Source organism: Aotus nancymaae, unplaced genomic scaffold (genome assembly GCF_030222135.1).
Source record: "Aotus nancymaae isolate 86718 unplaced genomic scaffold, 86718_ANA_hifiasm-v0.15.2.pri h1tg000158l, whole genome shotgun sequence".
In the NCBI taxonomy this organism is placed as follows: Eukaryota; Metazoa; Chordata; class Mammalia; order Primates; family Aotidae; genus Aotus; species Aotus nancymaae.
The window spans coordinates 1,071,034-1,092,962 of record NW_026988573.1 but is presented as its reverse complement, the minus strand read 5'-3'; the positions used below and the strand labels follow the sequence as shown (position 1 = coordinate 1,092,962).

Below are 21,929 nucleotides of genomic sequence, written 5' to 3'. Positions count from 1 at the left end.
GAGTCCCGCCCAGAGCCCCGCCCACGTGGTGCGAGCGGCGTCCGCGCGGTTGCTCCGGGGGCTGCCAGGCCATGAGCGAGTTGCCCGCCGACGTGCGGGCCTTCCTGCGCGAGCACCCGAGCCTGCGGCTGCAGCCGGACGCCCGCAAGGTTTGCGGCGCAGGAGGGGAAACGGAGTGAGGGAGAAGGGCGCAGTTAGGACGAGGGGCTGAGCGGAGGATAGGGGAGAGAGGAAGCCAGAGGATAGGGGAGGGGAGGGGCGGGGCGCGGCGGGGCAGGGGAGGGAAGGGGGCGCGACTGAAGGGAGCACCGGGGAGCTGGCCTGGCGGGAGCCTGAGCCCTCCCGAGCGCCCGCCGCCCCCGCAGGTGAGGTGCATCCTGACGGGACACGAGCTGCCCTGCCGCCTGCCGGAGCTCCAAGTCTACACCCGCGGCAAGAAGTACCAGCGGCTGGTCCGCGCCTCCCCGGCGTTCGACTATGCAGAGTTTGAACCGCACATCGTGCCCAGCACCAAGAACCCGTAGGTGGTTTGCGGCGGCTCGGGGAGGCCAGCGCAGTTGGGACAGCCCCTCCGCTGGTGTCCCCGGTGCCTGAGTCTTCTCTAAGGGAGCCTCCGGGAGGGCTCGGTTGAGGACAGGTCCTGGGTGGTAAACTCCAAAGTTCCCTCCTTCTGAGGACTCCGCCAGTGCTGCAGCCCCCACTCTCTCAGAGCTGGGAGCCTTGCGATCCAGGTGGGCACCCGGATACTGGAGTCACCTGCGATCCCCGTGAGTCCCTTCCGTGAGCTCGTTTGCTTTTCGGTAAACGTGAGGTTTGTCCTGTGGGGCGTGGCTGCTTCACAGAAGAGTAGGGGCTTGTGCTTTGTCACCTGAGGTTGTGCACAGCGTTGGGTTCTCCTCTTGACCCCACAAGGGATCTTTGATTTAGCTGGGAGCTAGGGTTGGCAGTAATCGTCAGAACGGATGGGATGTTCCCATTCCTTGAGCACTTGGCCAGGCGGAGCCTTCCTCTTGCATGAATTCATCCTGGAGCGGTCAGTGAGGCTGCTATGCCTACTTTTCCAGTAAACATTAAGAAGCCGCAGCCGGCCTGGGTCAGCAGTTCCCTGCCCATCTTCAGAGTGGAATTGCTCGGAGAGCCTTTAAAAAAACCCAATACCCAGGTTGCGTGGTAGACCATCCCCGGTGCACCATCCCCGGTAGACCGTCCAGGAATGAGTCCAAGACGCAGACACGGGTCTGGATCCTTGCTGTGAACTGTCCCTGCAAACTGGGTCTCTCTGCTCTGTAGGCACCAGTTGTTCTGCAAACTCACCCTGCGGCACATCAACAAGTGCCCAGAACACGTGCTGAGGCACATCCAGGGCCGGCGGTACCAGCGAGCTCTGTGTAAATGTAAGTCTCGGTGGGCCCCCATCAGAGGGCATCGCCATTTGGGTGCGTGCCCGCCCTGCCCCCGATGGAGTGTGCTTGAAGGCAGGTCATCCTTCAGCGATCCGTGTTGATGCACCATGCCTGTTTCTGGCACGGTGAAGAGAGGGATGATGACCCCTGACCCCACAGCTTCCAGTCCAGGCAGGTGCAGGGCCAGAAGCAGGCTCCGGAGTGAGTGAGTGCACGTGGTGATGTGAGGTGTGGAAGAAACTGGGTGAGGGATGTGGGGTGCACTTGCGGAGACAGGGGGGCTGGGAGGTTCCCTGAGGGATTTGCTCTAGGCTCACGCTGAAGGGACGTGGTGGCAGTGGGGCTGGGGGGGAATAGCACCCCAGGTAGAGGCCAGGGTCCATGGAGGTCTGAGGCAAAAATGTGTTGGCTGAGGTGGGCTCACAGGCCGGGCTAGCGTGCACAGCAGGGCCGGCCCAGAGGCCAGGCGAGGATCCCTGCGGTGCGTGCGTGGAGAGGGTTGGGGCGGGGGCTGCATGGACAGTGCGCATGGCTGAGAGGGGAGGGCCCCTTGGCTGCGGTCATCCAGGAAAAGGTGGGTTTTGGGGGGAGAATTCAGAGTCCCTTTTAAGATTTGATGCTTGAGCTGTATTAGGAAAGGTGTTTATTAGAGGAGACATTGGGCTTTTGAAACAGGGACAGCCGTGCTGGATGAAGAAGATGCTTGCTCCGCCCGGCGAGTTTAGAGAAGGGAGAGAGGACTGGTCCTGAGCCCCAGGAAAAGGACGGAAGTCCTTCCGTGTTCCTGAAGGGAAGATGAGGACAGAAACATGATAGATTTGCTGATACGGTGCCCCTGACAACTGTGGTGAGGCACGCGAAGCTTGGCAGGGACACCTGGCGAGTGGAGCATAGGCTGCAGCCCATGAGGGCAGTGCCGAGCCTCAGGCAGGTGGTGGGTCACCAGGCCTTTCTGGAGTGCAGCTAAGGAGGGAAATGGACAGAGGCTGGAGTGGACAGATTCGGGTTGGTCTGCGCATGGGAACATGAGTCCACCGGCTTCTATTTCCCGGTGAGAGGTGGCCCAGCCCTCCGCAAGCACGAACGTGGATTGAGAAGGCAGGACCAGGGTTTCTCGAGTGGAAAGCGGGCCCTCGCAGAAGCCTTGCAGGCATGAGGGCTGCCAGCCTGGGGCTTGGACTTTCTCCAGCCAGTGTGTTAGCTGCTCAGGGGTGGGCAGGAAGGTTCTAAGTGCAGGGGGCCACAGGGTCCCCATGAGAGTGGTTATGATGACAGACCGTGGAGCTGAGACGGGACTGGGTCGGTGAAGTCAGTGCAGGTCAGTGGTCCAGAGAAGTCCGAACGTGGCTGTGAGGGGCTCTGCCTGCAAGTTGTGGTGGTAACAAGGCTGCTGTGTGGCCATGGGAGTGGGTGGCAGAGACAAGGAGGGAAAGAGCCCTGGAGATGGGCCGCCACATCAGCGGCCAGGGCCCAGCAGGGCTCCTGCAGCTCATGAGGGGTGATGGTGGGAGCTGCGTCAGACTGGAGGGTAAGCCCCAGCTGACCCTCTAATATATGAGGGAACAGTGGTGGACACTCGAGGTCCTTCTGTGGAAGGCTTGTCCCAACTCCCCTCTCACCCTCTAAGGGGCAGCAAAGGACAGGCAGCCAACCTCCACTGAGCCCCGCCCTCCCGGACAGGGCCTCCCATGCGCTGAGGGAGGACTTCGGGCTGCTGGGGAGAGGGTGGCATCACTGCCAGCCCAAGCTGCCTTTGAGAGGCCATGCCAAGCTGACTGGGGCAGGGCTCGCCTTGGGCCTGCTCAGTGCCCTCTTAGCCATGGCTTCCCAGGCCTGGCTGGATCCGGGATAAGTGGTCAAGGCCCAGCAGACCTGCACCATCTTCTTACCTCCCAGCTGCAGCCCTGCCCCACCACCCTCTGGATCACAGGGGCTGGGAAATTCAGCTGTTATCCCCACCAACCAAACACAGTCTCCCATCCATGGCCCCTCAGTGGGTGAAGGCTGAGCCCCAGGAAAGGATAGATCATCACTGTCAGAGGCAATTGAACTAGAGCGACTCCATGTTGAATAGGGCCTGGTTCACGTGAGGCTGAGACTTACGGGGCTGCATTCTCAGGAGGTTAGGTATTCTTAGTCACAGGGTAAGATAGCAGGTTTGCAGGATTGGTATCACAAGATACAAATCACCGACACACCTTTGATAAAACAGAATGCAGTGAAGAAGCCCACTGAAACCCACCAAAACCCACCAAGACCCACCAAGACCCACCAAAACCGAGATGGCAACAAAAGTGACTTCCAGTCGTCCACAGTGCTCATTATGCGCTAATTATAATGCATTAGCTGCTAAAAGACATTCCCACCTGCGCCATGACAGTTTACAAATGCCATGGCAATGTCCAGAATTTAGAGTCGGTGTCTAAAAAGGAGAGGGACCCAGTTAAGGGAAATCCCCTCCCCTTTCTCAGAAAACTCTCGAACAATCCACCATTGTTTAGCATATAATCAAATAACCATAAATATACTCAGCTGAGATCCAAGAACCCTGTCCTGGGGTCTGGACCGGGACTCCTTTCAGGTAACACTACTAGGTATAGGGAGCCCCCACATCCCGGGGAAGTGGGGCAGAAGCCGGAGCATCGGCGGCCAGTCCAGCCAGGCTCCTGTGTGGATTCCTCGGTCCAGGTCATTTGGTTTACCAGGCCAGAGAGCCCCACACCTGAAGCACTAGTGCAGCCCCAACACTGCAGCCCAGCCCCAACCCTGTGGCCCAGGGACACCACTGCAGCCCAGGGACACCACTGCAGCCCAGGGACACCACTGCAGCCCAGGGACACCACTGCAGCCCAGGGACACCACTGCAGCCCAGGGACACCACTGCAGCCCAGGGACACCACTGCAGCCCAGCCCCAACCCTGTAGCCCAGGGACACCACTGCAGCCCAGCCCCAACCCTGTAGCCCAGTGACACCACAGCAGCCTAGGGACACCACCGCAGCCCAAGGACACCACCGCAGCCCAGCCCCAACCCTGTAGCCCAGTGACACCACAGCAGCCCAGGGACACCACTGCAGCCCAGGGACACCACTGCAGTCCAGCCCCAACTCTGTAGCCCCAGCCCTGCAGTTGTCATCCCTGCTAGTTCTGTAGGGGGCAATCAGAGAGAAAACTCTGGAAAGTGCTGGACACATGGGAGGCCCTGAAAGAACGGTGGCTGCCACTGTGAGCTCTGTTTCTGTGGTGCTTACTGGACAGATGTCTCCTTTGCAGCTTTTTATTTCAAAACTAAGCTCCTGTCACCCAGTTCTGTCTTCCCCACTGGCAGAGCTTGTTTCTGGATCCAAGCTCTCTCCTGTGCACCAAATCTGGTGGCCTTGAGTCCCAGCTCTGCTTTGCACAGGGACTTTTCGAAGCCCTATCTGCCCTGTTGTGAGATGGGGTCACCCAGCTGCCCCCCAGGGGGTGGTGTTGCTGACAGAGCAGGTGAGGACACATGCCAAGAGCTTCACATGGCCTGTCTTTCCCAGGCTGGATGTGCCCCTCTGATCTCTGATCCTCAGTGTCCTCACATGGACAATGGCTGATGCCGACCACCCACACTTGGTTTGCCCCAGAGCCAAGGCGAGCTCCTTGAGGACAGGGATCTGGCCCCCACACAGGGCCCCCCAAAATCTGCTTGACGGGTGCCAGGCAGTTCTGCTAGAACTGCCTGTCAGGCATGTCCTCAGGGCTCTCTGGGGTTGGGTGGGCCTGGGCTATCACCACCTCTGCCCATGGTCTTTCTAGAGGCTTCCCCAAGTGCTAGAGCTGCCCTGGAGGGCCAGGGTTGTCAGAAAGCCCAAAGGGAGCACATCAGAGAGACACTGGCACATCCAAGAAGTCCAGGGCCTCGGGGACACGAAGGGGTGACTCTGTGCTGTGAAAGGCAGGCCTGCCCAGGAGAGGGGGTGGGCCTGCGGAGGAGGCGGGGATCTCCTGGGGCTCTACTGAGGAAGCCCCCGATCTCCCACTGTGTTCTGCTCTCCTGGTCTGCCAGGTGTCAGGATGGCACCTGGTACAGCTGGTTTTTCGCAGAAGCCCCGTCCATAGTATGCACTTTGGGTATCTGTGTGTTGGGTCCGTGCTCTGCAGCCTCAGCAGGTGCTGTGATGGGGGATGGTGGGGCAGGGACCCGCCCAGCTCCTTGTCTTAGCTGCCTTCACACTGCGGGGTTTGCTTTGCACATCACATCTCTGTGAACATACAGGTACGATTAGTTTGCTGGTTTGTGGCAGAGTGGTTTTTTGTTCTTCCTAAAAATGGGATTTAGTGGACTTTTAGCTTCCCAGGTTTCATCCGAACCAATGACTTGGAATTTAAGACAATGGCTACATGCTTTTGGCTGGGTTTGGGATTTGTGATCCAAAAGAGTTCTTGGTTCATTTTGTTATATGACTCAAATATGACATGATTTTTAGTGTCTTTTTAAAAATATAATGAGGCAGTGGCCACATCAACATTAACCAAGACTGGGGCGATGTTTAAGGAAGGGGCAGAATCACTGGGGAGTGCCCTTCTTATTGCTGGGGGACTCCCAGCCTCCCTCGGGCCTGAAGAGGAGAAGTGGCAGTGCCAGGAAGCAGGCATGGAGAGTAGAAAACTGATTTCTGCTACAATCAATACTCTGGCAGTCTGCTGACCTCCTTGAATGAGGAACGAGGCCATGGACTCTTCTGTGACATTACCATGATCATGTAAGACTAAGAATTCCGGGCCCAGAAGAATAGTCTTTCAGCTCCTAGTACCTGCCTCCATCAACTCTTCAAAGTGGCTAGGCTAATGGTACCAGATTGATGGATCATGAATACAGAAGATGCAGATTCCTACACTTCTTCAAGAACTGCTTTCCAATTCCTTAATAATTTCAAATATAATTACTGGAAATACTAATCATCCAGGCTTAGAATCAAAACATCTAATGGAGGGTGAGAAGATCGTTACTTTAGATACAGCTACTGAAATTGAAGGCTTATCGACTGGCTGCAAGGTTTATGCAAATATCAGTGAAGATCCTCATGACATAGTGATTCCTGTCAAAGATGACCCTGATCAAGGGGAGGCCAGCCTTGAGAATGAAATTCCAAAAACATCTGGCAGCAAGATGGCGAACAAACATATGAAAGTAAAACATGATGATCACTATGAGTTCAGAGTAGATGGAAGGGTCGATTGTATCTCTATTGTATGCAAAAGGTCGTACGTCTGACAAGCTTGCAGATACATTTTCACATTCATTCTTGGGAGAAGAAGTATCTGTGCCATTATTGTGAGAAGGTATTTCCTCTTACAGAAAGATCACACAAAGCATGAAATTCATCACACAGGGGAGTGAAGGTATCTGCGTTTGGCCTGTGGCAAATCTTTCATCAACTCTCTGTTCATCTCGTCACGTAAAAAGTCATTTCAGGGCCGGGTGCGGTGGCTCATGCCTATAATCCCAGCACTTTGGGAGGCCGAGGTGGGTGGATCACAAGGTCAAGAGATCGAGACCATCCTGGTCAACATGGTGAAACTCCATCTCTACTAAAAATACAAAAAAATGAGCTGGGCATGGTGGCACATGCCTGTAGTCCCAACTACTCGGGAGGCTGAGGCAGGAGAATTGCTTGAACCCGGGAGGCGGAGGTTGCGGTGAGCCGAGATTGTGCCATTGCACTCCAGCCTAGGTAACAAGAGCGAAACTCTGTCTCAAAAAAAAAAAAAAAAAAAAAAAAGTCATTTCATAGTCAAGATCCTTCTGGGACTCAAAGCTTTATCGTTTACATCCATCCAGGTCTTTACAGATCAGACAATATGCATCTTTCTGATAGATCAAGCACTATGGCTGCAATGAAGGTGTATGGTTTTGGGTAAAAGGTTGACATTGGAGAAGAACATCCAGTAGGGACCACCATATCTACTCAGAAGAAGCCAATGACCTGGGAAGATATTTTTATTCAGCAGGAAAATGATTCCATTTTTAAACAGAACATAACAGATGGCAGTACTGAGTTTGAATTTATAAAACCAGAATCTTAAGAAACTCCTTTGAAATACTAGAAAGTTTCATTTTGGATGATGAGGCAGGGGTTTCAGAAGATTGGTAAAACAAATTGAGGTGTGAACAAGTTAATTTGATCTGCCACATTATCTGAAGGTAGTGAAGTGGGATGATTTGTTGATAATTTTTAGAAGCAAATTTCTCTGAAAGTTTGAGTAGAGGTGAGACCCTCCCCTTACTCACTTAGTATCTGTTTATATAATAAGCTTCCAGCTCATTTAAAAGAGGCAAAAATAAAAAGCTTGGAGAGAGAGTTTTTCTGAATAGAATTTGAAGCAGTCCCAATGTTCTCTGAACATCACTGGAATTATTAGCATGCCCTAGTCCCTCTTACAGCTTTCCCCTTCCGTGTTAGCACTTCACTGCTGAATTCTCTATTTTCTTAACATTGAGACAATAAATGTGTGCTCTGTCTTGTACATGGCATAAAGAGTAAATCAGAAGTTTCAGGGTTGTTCTGGGAAATGTCAGAATAAGTCTCCACGTGGGTTGTGTATTCTGCTAGTCCAAGTGGACAGCAACTTCTTGCTATACCCTGCCTCCCTGAAAATAGCCATGCAGACAAGTCTCTCATCTGAAGAACCAATTAGATTTAGCTAAATAGAATTAATCCTTGCTTGCATTGCCATCATCTGTAAAAATTCTTTGGTGGCTAGACCACTTTATACCTGTGCAATATGGTCTCTGTGGGCAAAAAACAAATCTCCATGATGCAGACAGGAGGATGTGAAAAGTTCTGTTGCACGTATTTTAATTCTGTGGCTGTCACATGATAGTAGAATTGAATGGAGATTTCCTTTTTGCTTCGTAGGGTTAAAAATATTCCCATGAAAATTTCAAATTTTGAATCTGAAAGCCAGCAAATGAATCTTTATGTATAAATCCTTGTAAATGATAGATTCCGTAGGTGAGACTTTTACATATTTTGGGTGGGAGGTTACTAGCACATATTTTTAAATGTTCATACCATGTGGATCTCCAGTAGGAAGTCTTTATTTGAAATAGTTGAATCAGTGATCTAGTATTTTCTTTTCAGCAAGATCTGTTAGGTTTTTACCCCTTCTAAAATAAGTTTTATTCCATCTGCAAATTGTTGCAATATTATAGCGATCAGAAACTACGTACAGAATGTTATGTAGGCTTGTCAGTTCCCATTTATCTTGACACCAATAAATACCACCTTTCTTCTTTTAAAAATGACACATATTTAAACACTTAAAAACTAAAGTTAACACTGAAGTGCTAGTACTAAACTGTGCTGGTACCAAAAGGAAGCAGGTTGGAACATACGTATAGCCTAGCATTTATAACAGAATTAACTTGTTGAATGTCTGTAAATGATTTTTGTTTTTGCAAAGAAAAAAGTTGAAACTGGAAAAGATTGTGCGTAGTTACTCGTCATTTGTAACCTTGCTTAAGTATTTCTGAGTTCAACATAGATATTTTCTCTCTCCTTACTATGTATTTTAAAGGTCTATTTCTTGACTTTGAACTTAAAGCTTTAATAATAATTTCTCACTTATACATCGTTCTTCTGATGGTAAGCTGGATTTGAAGACAGTGGTTGCAGTGTTTCTTAAGTTGGTAGCTGAGGGTATCAGGCATCAGTACGTGCAATAATATAAGAAAAAAAATCCTTTTTTATATTATATATCCTAATATAAGAAAAAAAAAATCCTTGGCTTTCCAAGGGGTAGAGTGATGTGCATTTATCTGTTTTCTGTTCTGTAAGTCTACACCTTCAAACCATTTTGTAAACTAACCTTTGGGAAATTTGAAATTACCTTACGACTTAAGACCCTGTGATCCCTGGAATCACCCTATCTGTTTCCTTTCTGTGGTGAGATTGATAACATTGCTGTTTGACTATGGTGTGCGCTCTGAAATGTTCTCAGTGGAGATTTGTTCAGGTTTCATTAATGCAGTTTCGCCAGTCACACATAATTACATCTAGCAATGCGAATGACACTCATGCCAGCAGAACTTCCAGATCTTTCAGACTCAACTGCTAGGGCAATTAGTTTGTCGTAATACAACTTGGCAGTTCTACAAGCCTATTATGACAAACCAGGAACTAATTCAATAATGGAAAACTATCCATTCTGAATAATAGGGATGTAATTATTTGCTGCTGCTGTGCTCTGTAAATTCTGAATATGACATATAAACTCTGTGCCTACTAAAGGTATCTTCTGGAGTTTTTTGACAAGAGGGAAACTGGAAAATTTAATTGTATTTTTACCAGGAGACTCCTACTTGCCTGTGTCTCAGGCTCTTTAGTTTTTCTAGAAGTTTTCATATCCAAGGTTCGGAGTTCATGGGAAATACCTCCATGGGGGCAAAAGTCCGTCATTCCTGGTACTTACTGGTTTGGAAATCTGTAGCAAGATGCTGTTTAAAATTACCATATGGTTTTTCTATCTTATACTTAGCTCTCTGGCTATTCAACTTCCTTTTCTTCTTTGAAGTTAGCTTTAAATTTGCCCCTTTGCTAAATTACCTGTAAATATTCTGGATAGTAACTATTTGAAATAGTAATTTGTTAAAAGAAATGCTAAAAGGAAAATGCTCAAACTACAGAGATTTTATTTTATTTTTATTTATTTATTTTTTCTTTTTTGTCACAGGACCAAGATGGGATACAGAGATTTTATAATGATAAAATGAAAATGTTCAAACTACAGAGATTTTAAAATGCATAGAAATCTTGCAAGACTAACTTGAAAATATGCCTTTTTTTTTTTTTTTTTTGAGACAGAGTCTCACTGTCACCTAGGCTGGAATGCAGTGGCGTGATCTCGGTTCACTGCAAACCTCCACCTCCTGGGTTCAAGCAATTCTCCTGGCTTAGCCTCCTGAGTAATTGGGACTACAGGTGTGTGCCACCATGCCCAGCTAATTTTTGTATTTTTAGTAGAGATGGGGTTTCACCATGTTAGCCAGGATGGTCTCAATCTCCTGATCTCATGATCCACCTACCTCGGCCTCCCAAAGTGCTGGGAGCCACCATGCCTGGCTTAGAATATACTTTAAATGATTCTTATGATTTTGGTGGTAATGATCCCCCTCACAAAATCACTATGAAGAAATAATGTCACATTTCCCCCTATTGTACCAAAAAGATAAAGATGGTAAACGTTGATCAAGGTATTTTGTATTGTCAAGGCACGCATATTCTAATGAGTTAAATGCCAACTCAACAGCACCGGCTTCCTGGCTGGTCAGCCATGTGAAGCCTTGTTCATTTCTCTCAATACTGTCATGCTCATGTGTCAGCAGTCTTCCCTGTCATGACTGTAACTTCCATGCTTCATTAACCATTGCCTGATATTAGTTCTTAGAGCTTCTTATGGCAAAAATAAAATAATTTAATTCTGAAAAATATAAATAAATAAATAATAAAAATATAACAAACCTGGAGGACTGCATGATGTCCTGTAGTGTGATGGTTGAAAGCTTGGGCTTTGGAGCCAGCAGTCAGCCTTGAAATTGCAGCTTTGCTGCTGCCTGGGGCACTGGACCTTCTGAGCCTCATTTTCCTCCTGTGTCCACTGGGGGTGGTGATTTGGGCTCCCGCTCAGGGATCAAAAGAGGTTCTGCAGCCTCTGGGTCCACTGTTCTCGGTACCCGCCTGGGTGGAGGTTTCTGGGGCTTCTCAACAGCAGTGGCGGTCTCAGGTGAACGCTGTAACAATGACCATCCCTTGAGGTGCCTGTTTCCTGCTCTGTTTTTATTTAAAGATCTGTGCAAGTGTTGAACAGGAAAAATGAACTGCAATATTCGGAATGGAAATGAATTAGGCTAAGTATTCCTGATTTAAAAAGAAAGAACTTTTATCTTAGGTGTAGGGGAAGCTATGCAGGATTGTTCTAGCGGTCAGCTGCGTGTCTCGGGGCTTTGGTGTACAGGTTATTTAGTCACCCAGGTAATAAGCATAGTGCCCAATAGGTATTTTTTTGGTCTTCTCTCTCCTCCCACCTCCAAGTAGGCCCCGATATCTGTTCTCTTCTTTGTGTCCAAGCATTGCTGATTAATGAGTCTAAAGAAATAATGAAGAACCAGTGAAACAAACCTGTTCTCTTTCCTGCTACCCTCTCCCCCACCCCCCTCTACTCCAGGAAACAACAGTTTTAACCTTGGCCGCACATTATAGTCACCTGGGGTGCTTTTACAATTCCTTTGTCAGGCCCCACACTTGAACATTGTGATTTAATTGCCTGGCCCAGGCATCAGTATTTTTTTTTTAAGAGATGAGGTTTTGCCCTGTTGCCCACGCTAGAATGTAGTGGCTAATTCATAGTGCACTATAGCCTTGAACTCAGTGGGCTCAAGAGATTCTCCCACCTCAACCTCTTGAGTAGCTGGGACTATAGGTATGCACTACCATGCCTGGCTAATTTTAAAAAAGTTTTTGTGAGATGGAGTCTCACTATGTTGCCCAGGCTGGTCTCTAACTTCTGGGCTCAAGCGATCCTCCTGCCTTAGCCTCCCAAAGTGCTGGGAATATAGGTGTGAGCCACTGCACCCATAAGGCATCAGTGTCTTTTGAAGTTCCCCCAGTGATTCTACAGAGCAGCCCAAGTTGACAACGATTGCCCTGGAATCACCGTCTTCACTCACATTTCATTTCTACAGTAACTGTAATTGGAAAGATGTAGAGAAGAAGCATCTGGCCATGAGGAATAGGAAATGGGCTACTCATGTCTCATACAAATCACAACAGGCACCTCCCCCTGTAAGGAACAGGCCTCTGGGAAGGTTCTAGAAAGAATTGGTCCCTGTGTTTGAAGCTTTGCTTCTGAGCAACGGCCTGGCTGGGGCATCCCTGCTCCCTGGGGGGTCACTGAACTTCACACACTGCCTCCCAGCTACACTTTCCTCCCTCACGCTTCCTTCTTGCTTGACTGGACTCCAACGGGGAAGGCTCTTTTCCTTCATAATTAAAAGAGAAATAATGGGAGAAAAATAAACTCATATAGAAACAGACAGGCAAAGTGCAGTGGCTTATGCCTGTAATCTCAGCACTTTGGGAGGCTGAGGTGGGTGCATTACTGGAGCTTAGGAGTTTGAGGCCAGCCTGGGAACATGGTGATACCCCATCTCTACAAACAATGCAAGAAAAAAAATTAGCCAGGTCTGGTGGCGCGTACCTGTAATCCCAGCTACTCAGGAGGGTGAGGTGGGAGGATCATTTGAGCCTGGGAGTTCGAGGCTGCAGTGAGCCATGATCAGGCCACTGCATTCCAGCCTGGGGAACAAAGCCAGACCATGTATTTAAAAAAAAAAAAAAAAAAAAAAAGGAAGGAGATGAGCAGAAAGTAACCACCCACCCCCCAAAAGCTCCTCTGCCTGAGACAGTAGGCACCCTGGAGTCACAAGGCGCCCAGGCTCCTGTCCCACTCCGCCACCGGCTGTCTCTGCTGTCTAACCCCAAGCCTGAGTTTCCTTGCCTGTAAAATGGAGAGGACAACAGAGCCTGCCCCTGGGCCTGGGAATGACCAGTAAGGGAGTCGGAGCTTTAGAGGCAGGTGGGGCGGGGCAGAAGTGCTGCATGCTGTTTTCACAACATGTGCAGCTGTAAAATGGTTTTTAAAAACACGAAATGTGTCATTCTATGCACACCATTTTGCTTTCCCGACTTTGTGCCCATGGCTGAGTTTGCCAGACAAGCAACCCCCAGTCAGCGCAGTGGGCTCCAGAGAGGGCAGCCTCAGAATCTCAGATGGCCGGGCTCGGGGATAGCCCTGGTGTCCTGGACAACTCATGTCTCATACAAATCACAACAATTACCTCCCCCATAAGCAGCAAGCCTCTGGGAAGGTTCTAGAAAGAATGAGTCCCTGTGTCTGGAGCTGTGCTTCTCAGCAACTGTCTGGCTGGGGCAGGAGGGGAGGGAAGGGGACCTGAAGGCCACAGGGACTCCTCTCCCTCACATTGACCAGAGTAAAAGCTCCAGAAACAGCTCAGTCCCTGAGCTGAGAATCCCTGATCGGTAAAGGAGAGTAACAGAACTTTCAAGGATGTGGGAGGATGATGAAAGGGGCTCCAGGCAGCAGCCCCGTTGAGTCAAGGGGGAATGACATTTTATCCACAGGAGGCCCGGAAGTGCAAGGTCCCATCATGCTTCCGTCTGGCTTTCTCGCCGTTTGCTCCGTGTGCCTTTAACTCCTGCCCTTTCGGAATCCTGGTGCTGTAAGCAGCACTGCCCCAGGGTAAGGGTGAGTGAGTACTCACCCACTGGTGAGTATGGCAGTCATTGAGCCTCGGCGGCACGGAAAGCACCACTGGGATTTCTACCCGCTGAGCTGGGCAGGTCTTTCCTCTGCCCAGGGCGCTGCCCTCCCCCCAGAGGGCTTTGGGAAATGCGGGTTGGCTCTTGTGGCTGTTGCTATGTCTGGGGAATTTGGGGGAGACCAATGACAGTGGGAGGGAGAGAAAGTACCACGCACTGAAGAACGTGCCCGCCCCCCAACCGCACACCCAGGGTGCTCAGAAGAGGACCACTGGGAAGACTGCGGATGAACATTCTAGATCTGTCTCACGGGGTGACTGGGGAGAAAAGGCCTCTTAGCCCTCTGGTCCTTGAGCACAGGCACACTTCGCGTTGGAGCCCATTTAGAATAAACATTCAGGCCGGCGCAGTGGCTCACGCCTGTAATCCCAGCACTTTGGGAGGCCGAGGCGGGTGGATAACCTAAGGTCAGGAGTTCAAGACCAGCCTGACCAACATGGAGACACCCGTCTCTACTAAAAATACAAACTTAGCCGGATATGGTGGCGCGTGCTTGTAATCCCAGCAACTCGGGAGGCTGAGGCAGGAGATTAGCTTGAACCCGGGAGGTGGGAGGTTGCGGGGAGCCTAGATCGCACCACTGCACTCCAGCATGGGCAACAAGAGCGAAACAACGTCTCAAAAAAAAAAAACCAAAAAAAAATAAACATTCAAACCCTTAGAGCCCACTGGATGGCTCAGGGCCATTCACCTTGGCTAAGAAACGAACCCCCATAGCCTTAAAGCTGGGTGGAAGGTCAGGTAGGTAGTCAGGGTCCCTGGGTCAGCCTGTCTGCCCAGCCCCAGGCAGCTTCCCGGATTCTTAAAGACTCCAGGTGCAGCGCACCACCTCCGGGCCCCGCCCACCGGCCTAGCCCTGTCCATGCCCCCTCCACACCTCCACACATCCTTGACCCTGGCCCCGCCCCGGCCACGCCCACTCCGCCTCTCCACACAGCCTTGACGCTGGCCCCCCCCGACCACGCCCACTCCGCCCCTCAACACAGCCTTGACCCTGCTCCACTGTCTCCGCCCCAACCACGCCCGCTTCGCCCACCTCCGCCCCGCTCCGCTGAGCTCAGCCCCTGTGGGCCTGGACCTCCCCGGTCCCTCTCTATCCTCCCCCACCACCCTGCCCTCTAACTGAGAGGTTAGGGTGCTAGATGGGGCGGGGATTCATAGATCATAAGCCAGGCCCTGCTAGTCACCTGGAGACCGCCGACAGCCGCCCTTCACCCTGGCAGGGTCACCCTGCCAAGAGCTGGCCAGGCCTGGAGGCGGGGACCGGGGGGCTGAGTTTGGGGTCGCTGCTCCCCATACCTAGGGTTCTTCCCCCAATCCTGGGGCCGGCTCTGCTGGGGGCGCATTCTCTCATCTGTCTCTCTTTTGTTGTCGCTCAAAAATGCTGCTTTTTTTCTCATTGTTAAGTTATAAATGCTCTTAAAAAGTAGTGCCCGGCGGGGAGGCTCACACCTGTAATCCCAACACTTTGTGGGGTCGAGGCGGGAGGATCACTTGAGCCCAGGAGTTCGAGACCAGCCTGGGCAACAAAGTGAGACCCTGTCTCCGTAAACAAACAAATAAATAGTAGGAACTTGATAAAGGTATGAGGAAGAAATTAGAGATCACTGCGAATTCTTTCCACAGCTGACATTTTGGCACATTTCCCCAGGCTGCGTGAGGCCCGGGCTGAATGTATACTTTTACATCTTGTTTTCTTTATTAACATCATTCCACAGCATTTTCTGAGATGAATACAAACTGAAAACATTCTTCTGAACACCTGCATAAATCCCTCTTTTCATACATGACCCTGTGACAGGCAGGCTGGGCTTTGGATTAAAAAAAGAAGAAAAAGTGATCAGAGGTGATCCAGAAGGGTTGCTTTCCCCGACTGAGGCAAAGGAAGAAGAAGGCACTTTAAAATGTTCCAGAAACAGCTGTTTTCTACAGAATGGCCCCATGATCGGTTAAAGTTGAAGAGCCTCCCTGTGGAATGACAGCTTTGTCACCATCTAGTTGGGGAATAGTTTCTATAGTAACCTATGACATGACCCCCTTCCCAAAAACCAAAACAAAAAACAAAGACAATGAATCCCTGAGAACAGTGAGGAAGAGAAGGAACCATTGCTTCCTTTGGCCTATGGAAGGTGTGGCTGTTGAGCTGAGCCTTGGAAGTTTCTGAGTTTGCCGGGTTCCCTGTCTGGCAGTGCCAGGGGCTTCGAGCCAGCGACCTCACAGGACAGCCAAGCTGGGAGGCCAGCGTGCACGCAGGTATTGACGCTGGCTTTCTGCAGGTGCAGTGAGCCGCATAATGGTTTGGGGTGAGGACTTAAACATTTTGAGACAGGCACGGCTTGCCTCTGTTTTAAAGGTCAGCTGCTGCCATTTCAAAGATACATCCTGTTGCTTTGCCAAGGGGCCTCATTCTGTCTTGCTGGAAATCAGCAGCAGTGCTGCTCTGACCTGGGCAGTGGCCATCCCAAGCCCCTACACTTCCCTGACCTCTCGCTGCCCAGCACCCTCCCTCTCCAGGGGCGCTCACACCAGCTGTCACTCCCCCTCCCAGTGCTCACATCCCCCACCTGTCCACGGTGCCCTGTCCACAGCACAGCTGGCTCAACACATGTGGCATCCACATTGGGCACCATGCTTCACCTCGTGCTGCTGAGCCCACCTGGCTCTGCGTGCCCACATGGCTGGAGTCCAGGCATGGGGCAGGCTTCCATGATGGCGTCAAGGACTGGGCACTTCCTGCATCTCTCCTCAAGGTCCCCAGGGCTGGCTCATCCCAGCTGGGGCCCCTGCTATGAGTCTCAGATGCCCTTTGTGTGTTTCTTCTCTGGGCTCCCCATTCCAGAGCAATCACAGACCAGAGGGACGGAGCCCCATTAGATCAATCAGACGCCCCCTGAAGTGAGGAGGGTGGTCCCCGTCCATAAGGATGCTGGTGTGTTGAGGGGATGCAGGGAGGGGAATGGATGACATGTCAGCCACCAACAGCCCCGTTGGGCCCCTGACTTCCTGCACTAACATCGTGCCAGTGTATACATCTGCCCAGTACCACTGGGGTCATTCTCACCTATGGGTCTACCAGATGCCCAGGAAACACCTCCAAAAATGTATGTTGCTCACAAGGCAAAGGCCACCTGCCCTGAAGGACATGGGGGCCACAGGGTAATGGAAAGCAAAGGGATGGGGGATTATCCCAAAATCAGTTACACACCTGAGGGCAACCCAGTCACAATCCCTAAGGAGTTGTTTTTTGTTTTGTTTTGTTTTGTTTTTTGTGGGTGACTTTGTAGAAAAATTGCATTTTTTTCTTAAAAATGTAAAATTATCTGCAATTCAATTATACTGTGTTCTGTTTAGGACAAATAGCCTCTTCTAATTTTGAGTCTACAAATAATCAGAAAGCACTGAAAATTCAAAAGCAGGAATTAAAATCCTCAGCAGCACTTGGGTGCACGGTCGGGTTTGTGACAGACAGCCGCAACCGTGGGCTCCAAAGGCCAACATCGGAAGGAAGGAGAGAGCCTCGGAGGAGTGGGCAGGTTGGACCCCGTCCACCCCCGCTGTGGCGCCCTCAGCCCTTCTCAGCTCCCGGTGCCTCTTAACACTGCTGGTGGTGTGAGTCTGAGGTCGTACCAGCCTCCGAGCGAGCTCAGCCCCTTACTATTTCCAGCCTCAACTTCCTCTACCATGAAAGGGGCACAAAGGTTACAGCTCTCTCGTGGGAGTGTAAGGCTGTGCAGTCTTCAGCTGCATCTCTGACCCCTTTCACCAAAAAGGACTCACCAAACCAAACAGCTGCACAGAACATTAGCATCCACTTCCACCCCAGAGAGGGGCTTCCTGGTGTTCACCTGGGGGACGGCAGGTGTGCAGGTGAAAGGATGGGGAATGTGGCCTCCCTCCATGTGGCTCCTGCTTTGAAGCCCCCACCTTGGACATCTCCAGCCTCCAGCTGCCTAAGTGGTGGGTGTTGTCTGGGGCCAGGAGACCTGGTTCTGCCTGGCTGGGCCTGTTTCCCAGGAGGGGACCTGGACAGGATCACACCACCCCCCACTCAGTGGCACCTGGCTTGGGACTCCCTCCTTCCCTCCCCGCTGTTCTTCCTTCTCCTTACTCCTGGGGTCTTCCAGGAAAGTGCCGATCCCAGAGTAGGATTTGAAGGGCAGTTCCGGCACTGGCCTCAAGCCCCCTGTGCACCCCTTCCCCAGCTGCAGAGAGAGGTCGTCCTGTCCTCCAGGAAGAAGAGCTGGGCTAGAAGCTTAGGGTGTTCCCTGAGTCACAGGGCCTCTTTCCACCCCCTGGCTCATGGACCCCATGCTAGCTACACTGCGGAGGCCTGCTGGGCTTCCAGATGCCAGCGACTCCACTCTCGTGACCAGTCTTCTGGAATGGGGGTGCTGAGCCCATGAGGGGCTCCGTGAGTGGGGAAGCAGGTGGGGACGTTGGTGTCCACAGCATCACCTTGGCAGCTGATGGGCAGGAGGACTGGTCCAGGTGGCCTCCAGGCACGTTCCTGTTTGTGTGGCATTCACTGTGACGGGGGGCAGGCCATGGCACAAAGGGTCCTGTGTTCAGATAAGCCAGGGCCTGGGAGGAACTCAGGCAGAAGAAAGAGCCGGAACACAAACGTAATGCGACCTTTCCCGGGAAGCAGCCCCTCCACGAAAGCGCCCTGGGCCCCCACCACACCCTTGGCCCCCATGGCCAAGTGCAGATCCCCTCACTTCCATCACCCATGACTCTGCTCAGCTTGGCTGAGCCTGAAGAGCCTCTGCTGAACCCAGGCCGGAAGGGCGAGGGATCCTGGGTGGCCAGAGGAGCTGAGACCCATCGGGATGACTGGGCTTCTTCAGGACAGGCACCCACCTATGACAGGGCCGGGCAGAGACCGCTGTGGCTGCCCTGGCCCAAGACACCGGGAAGCCAGATGGTCAGGGCCTCTTCCTCCCCCAGGAGGTGGGACTGGGCTGGGCTTTGAAAGATGGCAGCAGCTGGGTGGATGAAGGGCACAGACAGCGAAGGCCATGTAGGCCTAAAACACACAGACTCAGGCAGGCAGCATTCAAGGTCAAATTCCAGAGCCCTCAGAGGGGGGACTCAGGAAATCAGATGCTCAGTGGGGGGCAGAGTTTGGAGCCTCAGCCTTGGGGCAGGAGGCACTGTGTCCAGCAGAGGGGCTGCTGCCCACCATGGCTGGCCTGCCCTTGGTGTTGGTGCTGGGGACATGCGGAGCGCAGGCCAGACGCCTCACAACCCTTGGGTGTCCTTCCTGTGGCTTCCTTCAGTCGCAGGCGGGTGACGCATCTATGTCACCGCATCCACACAAGACGCCACCCTCACCCCTAGTGGCACCTGACTTGGTACTCCCTCCCTCCCCACTGCTCTTCCTTCTCCTTACTTCTGGGGTCTTCCAGGAAAGTGCAGATCCCACAGTAAGATTTGGGAGGCAGTTCTGGCGCTGGCTTCAAGCCCCCTGCGCACCCCTTAGAAAAAAGAGAGGAAGGAAACCATTCCAACTTGTGACCGAGTCACTGGGGAGATAGGATTGGAAGTAATTTTCTCCCCTCTTCCATCTTTCTAGGATTTTTTTTTTTTTTGAGATGGAGTCTCACTCTGTCACCCAGGCTGGAGTGCAGTGGCGCGATCTCGGCTCACTGCAACCTCCGCCTCCTGGGTGCAAGCGATTCTCCTGCCTCAGCCTCCCGAGTAGCTGGGATTACAGGCACGTGCCACGCACCCAGCTAATTTTTGTATTTTAGTACAGATGGGGTTTCACCATCTTGGCCAGGCTAGTCTCGAACTCCTGATCTCGTGATCCACCCACCTCTGCCTCCCAAAGTGCTGGGATTACAGATGTGAGCCACCACGCCTGGCTTGCTTTCTAGGATTTATAACGTGTGCATCCTTTAAACGCGTGTCAGGAAGTGACCTCACTAGGGCATGTGTCTGAGCAGGAAGAATCCCAGGATTCCCTGGTTTTCCTCATTTGAGCGCCAGCCTCCAGGTGACGGGGCGAGGGGCTGTTCATCTTCCATGACTGGGCAGCAGCTCTGCCTTTGTTTCATGGGTGGTCAGCGGGGTGGCTGAAAGGCTCACGTGTTCCTCTAGCCCAGGGGACCCGAGGAGCCTGACCGTCACCGTCTCTCCGTAGCCCGGCCAGCGGCCCAGCAGTGGACAGAAGTCCTGCAAGCCACCGAGGAGGATGGAACCCCAGGCACCGAGGCGGAGCCGCGGTGAGGGGTCCAGGCGCTGCCCACAGCCCCACCCTCGGGGCACCCCCACCCCTGCACTCTCTGTGCTTGCCTTGGGCATCTGCTTTTCAAACTCCACGGAAAATATTGTGACAGTAACGTGGGAGCAACAGGAACCCAAGTAAAAGAACGTGCCATTCCCGCGGCCTCCCTTTCTCGTGATCTGCAGGTCCCAGCACATCCGGGCACTTTCTCCATGGTACGCTGTCCTAATCCTGACTATTTCAGCGCCAGAGAACAAGCCGAGAATGAAAGCACCCATCGCCCATGCCCGGTGTTAGAAAATCTCAACGTGTGTATGTATTCAGATTACTTTCAAAGGAAATTAAACTCACACATATAGCCAGGGGTAGATGGATTTTGTGGGGCTTAAAATATATGTAAAATTTAGGGGTTACTTTGAATAATAATAGAAATTATGAATCCAAATTAGATATGAAAATATTTATTTGGTCTTCATCCTCGTCATCTTCATGTTGAGTAGGCTGAGGAAGACAATGGTCTTGCCATCTCAGGGGTGAAAGAAAACCCGTGTGTAAGTGGACCCACACAGTTCAAACCCATGTTGTTCAAGGGTCAACTGTAATTACGTATAACTACATAGTTTGTGCTGTGCTTAAGCAAAGGGAAGGAGAAACAGTATAAACCAGAATACTTAGCCAAGAACCTAGGTTTCAGTCCTCTACTAACCCGCCACGCAACCTGGATTTTTCTGAATAATTGCTTTGTATTTTGTCTTAAATAGTATAGTATTTAAAAACCCTAGGAATTCCCATCTGTTAAAGTGGACTCCATTCTGTAGCCACTAAAATGGATGGTAAACCAAAGCGAAAATACATGAAGACCTTTATGATGATCCACTAATTAAATAGTAAATATATTTTTCTTATTTTCTTTTCTCTAGCTTATTTTATTTATAAGAATATAGCATATAACACACCAAATGAGTTAATTGTTTGTTATTGGTATGTCTCCAGTCAGCAGTGGGTTATTGGTGATTGAGTTTTGGGGGAGTCAAAAGTCACATGCAGATTTTTGACTGTGCGGGGTGTCGGCATCCCTAACCCCATGTTGTTCAAGGGTCAACTGTAGTTTGAAATGACTCCTGTCCTCAAAAAACCAAAGGATAACCTTTAAGGTGTTGGCAACTTTGAGTCTAAATTGCTTTGTAATCTTTTTTCACAATGTACTGAAAAGTGTGGCTAGTTATGTTTGATCCACATTCTAGAGAAATTTGTAGGTTTTAATTTTTTTCTTGGTCCTCTCTTCATGTATAATGGTTGCTTTTAACAACTATTCGCTGATGTGATCCTGCTCTGTCCCAGTCTAGCAGCTTAAGTGTATAGAAAAACTGAACTAGGAATTGAGTTTGAAGAAATAAAGTTGTAAGAGAAAAAAAAAAGAAAATATTTATTTGAAGTGATAAAAAAATCACAAAGCTCACACATGAAAAAGCTGATAGGTGCAATAAACATCATCAAATGGAAGAAAAAACATCAGCTCTGATTGGTTACTTCCTGGCATACCTCTAGAAAACTGATTTTTTCTGTGTCTCTTGGCTGCTACCCCTTGATTATTGGTTCCTATGAAAATGATCTCCTATAAATAGAATAGAAAGGTAATTCAGCCTTCCCTCCGACGTGGGGTTCAGATTCGTTTCTCATCATCGGTCGGGGGCTGCAGGACACACGTAGTCACCTGTGCGTGTGATGATGCTTCCACGGGCGTCTGCCCCCTGAGCAGCAGCTCTGGTCAATTCTCCTTCGTGAGGTGACCGCCACAGTAGCGCAGAGCTGGCCGGGGCATTCGTGTGTGACCGAGTACTTTTCACACAGAGAGGACTTCGATCCTGACGGATGTCAGTGAGAACTGATCCCAGGTTACAGGCGTGCACGTCAGGGGATGACA

General features: G+C 50.9%; 1 protein-coding gene and 1 pseudogene across 1 annotated transcript; both read left to right on the top strand.

Annotated features, from left to right (window-relative positions):
• The first annotated feature begins 29 nt into the window (after positions 1–29).
• LOC105721006 (surfeit locus protein 2) lies at positions 30–21,535 on the top strand. The gene is made up of 5 exons (XM_064371763.1): positions 30–149; positions 366–520; positions 1,291–1,394; positions 19,922–20,003; positions 20,191–21,535. The coding sequence occupies exons 1-5, from the start codon at positions 72–74 to the stop codon at positions 20,300–20,302; spliced, it is 531 nt and encodes a 176-aa protein (XP_064227833.1). The 5' UTR covers positions 30–71; the 3' UTR covers positions 20,303–21,535.
• On the top strand, positions 2,847–16,568 carry LOC135272967 (transcriptional regulator Kaiso-like; annotated as a pseudogene).
• Positions 21,536–21,929: the final 394 nt, after the last annotated feature.

Coding starts and splice junctions, on each gene's coding strand:
- LOC105721006 (XM_064371763.1), top strand. CDS start 72: ATGAGCGAGTTGCCCGCCGACGTGCGGGCCTTCCTGCGCGAGCACCCG. Junction 150..365: donor TGCAGCCGGACGCCCGCAAG/GTTTGCGGCGCA, acceptor CCGCCCCCGCAG/GTGAGGTGCATCCTGACGGG. Junction 521..1,290: donor GTGCCCAGCACCAAGAACCC/GTAGGTGGTTTG, acceptor TCTGCTCTGTAG/GCACCAGTTGTTCTGCAAAC.